Source organism: Arachis ipaensis, chromosome B08 (assembly GCF_000816755.2).
Source record: "Arachis ipaensis cultivar K30076 chromosome B08, Araip1.1, whole genome shotgun sequence".
In the NCBI taxonomy this organism is placed as follows: domain Eukaryota; kingdom Viridiplantae; phylum Streptophyta; class Magnoliopsida; order Fabales; family Fabaceae; genus Arachis; species Arachis ipaensis.
Window position 1 is genome coordinate 124,729,325 of NC_029792.2, and position 4,587 is coordinate 124,733,911.

Genomic DNA, 4,587 nt, shown 5'->3' on the forward strand with positions numbered 1-4,587 from the left:
CAACACTTCTAAGTTTCAGTTGTGCAATTTGGTATAAAAAGATTTTTATTTATTTAAATAGATTAATTTATAATTTATCAATTTGTGTAAGTGAAAAAAAATTTACAAACTTATGTGTTTTTAATTATAGATTTTAGATGAATCACAATGTAATTTTTTTTTTTTGTAATTAAAAATGGCAAAGAGCTAGTCCGTCCCACCAAAAGTACGTCATTTGGTGGGCTAGTCTGTCAATCCCAAATTTTTATTCCATATTTCCATCCCACCCGTAACGGACTCAGAAAATTTATGTTAGGGGGGCAAAAATAATATACATTACTATCAAAAGATATATTAATCTAAATTTAAAAACATAAAATTAAAGTGCACATTAATTATTCAAATACAAAAAAATAAAAAATTACATATAATAAAATTAGACGAAAAATATTTTTTCATTATTATTTCTAAAAATAAAAAATATATATTCTAAATGAGTAAATTGATCAATTGACTTTAGAAATTTATATGCAACATAATTACATATAATAAAATAGAACGAAAGATAAACAAATAAATAATAAGGATCACTAAATTGAGAATAAAAAATTAGATTAATACCTATACTATAGTTGTTTGAATTAAAATTTACAATTGAAAATATCAAAAAGAGAAATAATAAAATTAAAAGATACATAGAATCATAGAGAGTTATATAAAAAAATATTTAAAATTTATCTTTTGATAAAGAAAAGATGACCACTAAAAAAGAAATAGAAAAAGAATGTTGAAAATATGAAATTAAAAAGACGGTTTAAGAGAATAAAAAAGTGGTGACGACTGAAATTTGAGAATGAAAAAATACTAAATTTGATTAGGTTAACTAATAGTGAAAATGATAGAAAAATAAAATGGATTTAGAACTTTAAATAATTAGGTTTAATTTATTTGTAACGAAGTCATTTAAAATTTAAAATATATATATATATTAAAAAAAAATGAAATGGGAGTGGGGGCAAGTGCCCCCTCATTACTATGCATGGGTCCGTGCCTGGACGTTAGATTAGAGGGTAGAAAGAGTTCGGAAGGAAATTATTGAGTCGAAATGCCCATTTTTGTTTTTGTTTTTAATTATTAAATATTAAAAAATATATAATTTTACAAATATTTTAATAAACTTATAATTTCTAAAGATAAAAAAATTATGATTTCTAAATTCACAAATACTAAAATCTTTATAATTCTAAATATCTAGTAAACATAATCATTAACCAAGTTTTTTGAAACAAATAATATAATGTATGGATCCGCGCGGATAAGTCTGCTCTGTCCCGTAAATTAGTTCGTACGAGTTAAGCGAATTTTTTTATTATAGCGGTCTCAGATTTCTAATCCGACCCATTTTTTTAAACAAATTATACGAAGTCGGCTTGACAGAATTCGGCCCATTTACTATGCCTTCTCACAAACAATGTGCATAATTTAGGCGGGAAAATCACCTCATTTTGTATGAAGCTCAAGCAAAATGTATTTCATTTTAAATAAATACTCAATTTTCTACTACCTCATGCAAAATGTTCTTTAATTTCAATTGCCTTAGGGTATTGCAAAATTATACCTGTTGCTTATTCAAGCAACTATTTTCACTTTTGCTTATTGTTGGAAATAATATATTTCTTTTGTTTATCTAAATAAAAAAAAAACCTAAATATATAATGAAGTGTTATTGTAATTTATCTTTTATTATTATTATTATTATTATTGTTGTTGTTGTTGTTGTTGTTGTTGTTGTTGTTGTTTTAAAAGTTCAGCAGAGTAATTGATTTACCTAAAATGAAATTTACCTAAATGCTATTAATGTGTCATATGATTCTCTACTACATGCATGGTTTACCTTCTCCATTGGAGCCAAAGAGATAACTTCTGTGGCCAAGTTCTTGCTTTTGCTTGCGTGCGTTATGTGAGCAATGCAAATATGACCAAATGTACACTCTCGTTGAGCATGGGATTTTTACTGTGATTTCTTCCAAAAAAAAAGTGGTTAAGAAATCTAATACTTTTTTGCTAACAATTCGCATATTAGAATTCTGCTTGATATTTTACTTTTCTTGTAAGTATTATATATCTCCTTAAGTAAAATAATGGGATAATGTTTATATTATAATTACCGTGCAAATATGAACACTTTATTGACAATAAGTTATAACTCAAATAACATAATTTTTTTCATACTCATTTATATAGACGGTTTTAAGTCGGCTTTTACAATTACATATTTTTTATTGATACTTTTTTATTCATAAATTAATTTATCCATAATATAAATTTTTAAGAGTTTATTTATCACTCTACTAAGAAAACATAACAAGCAAAATGCAATGCTACCAAATAAAAAAGACAAATACAAGAGCAAGTGAGCAAAAAGAAAAATATCTGAATAATAAATATCTCAATCAACCATTCCTTTCCCTAGTGTCCAGCAGCACCATAATATCTAAGTCACCGTCCCCACCTCCTCAATTGATAATACTTCATTATTATCAATTTATCACAACCAACACTTGAACAAAATATAACTACAATGGCTCCAGCTCTGTGCCTATCACTTCTAACTTCCCTTACAATTACACCAACGCCAGGTCACACACTATATCTTCATTTGATTTCTGTTATCTTTATAATATATATTATTAGTCATTTAAATTTGATACTTATTTATTTATATATCGTGCTTTATGTTGCTTAGGTATTTATATTAAGAACCATGCAAATTCAAAGCACAACAGAGTCAACTCTGTGTTTCAACGTTCTTCCACTTCTAAACTCATTGCAAAGGTACAAAAGGATTTTATCTTAATTATTCTCCTTAAGCTTAGTTAGCACTAAGCTATAATAACACACTGGTTAATTAGTTCTCTATTTGATGTAGGCTAATGCAAAAGGAAACCAGCAAAACACCAAACCCAATAGTATGATATGTGCAGATTGTGATGGAAATGGTAAGATTAATATCTCTCATTTTTCATGGCTATAATATAATATACAATTTCTTTTATTTTCTCTCTTTGATCTTATTAATTTGACCACATATTAAAATTAAAAAAATTGTTGAAAGACCATCTGAATTTATTATTTTTAGTCAGGTACCTAATTTTTTTATTCTAGTAACCCAATAACATATTTTAGCTCGTATTTTAAATATCGATGACTAACTAATGACTAAAAATAATAAATTTTGAGAAATTTTGATGATCATTTAGTATTTTTTTAAATAAATTAAAAAAATTAGAGGGGATTTTTTATTATCATAAAGATATGTTAATTTTTTTTTAATATAATTTTCTGAATTTATTCTTGTTTCAATTATCTTTAAATGAAGTAATTTAAACGAAATATGATATAAAATTAAAAAGAACTTATGCAATACTTATAAGATAACTGGAGGTTATTCTTACTCATTCAAATTGAATATCTTTGACATAATTTGTTTAATTAAAAAGATAAGAATACGAGAAAACATAAGATGCAGTTATGACATCTTATTATAGTTTTTGTTTGTGTAATAAACAGGAGCAGTTCAATGCTCTCAGTGCAAAGGTAGTGGGGTGAACTCTGTTGATGTTTTCAATGGACAGTTTAAAGCTGGTGACTCATGCTGGCTTTGCGGGTATATTAACAAATTGTTATTTTTCTTTTCTTAAAATAACTCTCAATTTAAAATAATGTTACTTTCCTATAATATTTCCTTACAATTTGTTTTTCCTTTTTCATTGCAGGGGAAGGAAGGAAATGTTATGTGGAAATTGCAATGGAGCTGGATTTGTGGGTGGCTTCTTGAGCACTCATGATCAGTAGGGAAGTGGGAACCCATGATTACCTCAATGAATTTAATTTTATTACTTTCAAGTGACAAATATATGCATACATGTATATTGTATAGTGGGAATTCAAAATTCATATATTAAGAAAAGTTTTGTGTTTGGATGTCATAGATGTAACAACATAGTTTTCGGGTACGCGAGATCTTTTCTAAAGACACGGAGTTTATTAGAAGATTAGTGAAGAGAACACCTTTGCTGTATCATCAAGCATCTCAATTCTTATTATCATTATGTCATCTCTAAGCCAGAACCTCTTTGGAGGCAAGTTCGACAGCGCAGTCGTGAAGAACCTAGTTTTTCAGCCGTATCGATTAGGAATTTTTTATTTTGATTTCCATAATTAGTCTCAGTTTGACGAACTAGACTTGATTCATGAGAGAAGAGAAATAGTAATATAATATTATTATTATATTAGTATTAGAGCTGCTTGAATAACATTATAATGTTACCTAGTCTGTTTTAGTTAAATCAGGATATCGGTTTAATCGGGTTCACAATTTTCTGGTGCAGTTTAATACCAGCACTCTTTGATGACTTTAGCAATGCTAATGCCTCATCATATATCTTCTATTCTCATATTAAATATGTTACTAGTGTTATTTATGCTAGTAGCTCAGAAAAAAAATTTTCTGGATACGTTTTTACGTGTGTTCCAATACATCTAGTTTTAGTAGTTATACACTTGAGATATTTTAATATTATTTTAACCACCTCCCAAGCCAACTAA

The 4,587-nt window shown here is 27.1% G+C and overlaps 1 protein-coding gene across 1 annotated transcript; it reads left to right on the forward strand.

Moving 5' to 3' along the window:
• Positions 2,439 to 4,060, forward strand: LOC107612008 (protein SPA, chloroplastic). The gene is made up of 5 exons (XM_016313855.2): positions 2,439 to 2,618; positions 2,726 to 2,814; positions 2,909 to 2,978; positions 3,550 to 3,646; positions 3,756 to 4,060. The coding sequence occupies exons 1-5, from the start codon at positions 2,561 to 2,563 to the stop codon at positions 3,832 to 3,834; spliced, it is 393 nt and encodes a 130-aa protein (XP_016169341.1). The 5' UTR covers positions 2,439 to 2,560; the 3' UTR covers positions 3,835 to 4,060.

What these genes read in the sequence shown, in the direction of transcription:
- LOC107612008 (XM_016313855.2), top strand. Translation starts at nt 2,561, where the DNA reads ATGGCTCCAGCTCTGTGCCTATCACTTCTAACTTCCCTTACAATTACA. An exon ending in TACAATTACACCAACGCCAG is followed by an intron (nt 2,619 to 2,725) that starts GTCACACACTAT and finishes TATGTTGCTTAG; the next exon opens with GTATTTATATTAAGAACCAT. An exon ending in TGCAGATTGTGATGGAAATG is followed by an intron (nt 2,979 to 3,549) that starts GTAAGATTAATA and finishes TGTAATAAACAG; the next exon opens with GAGCAGTTCAATGCTCTCAG.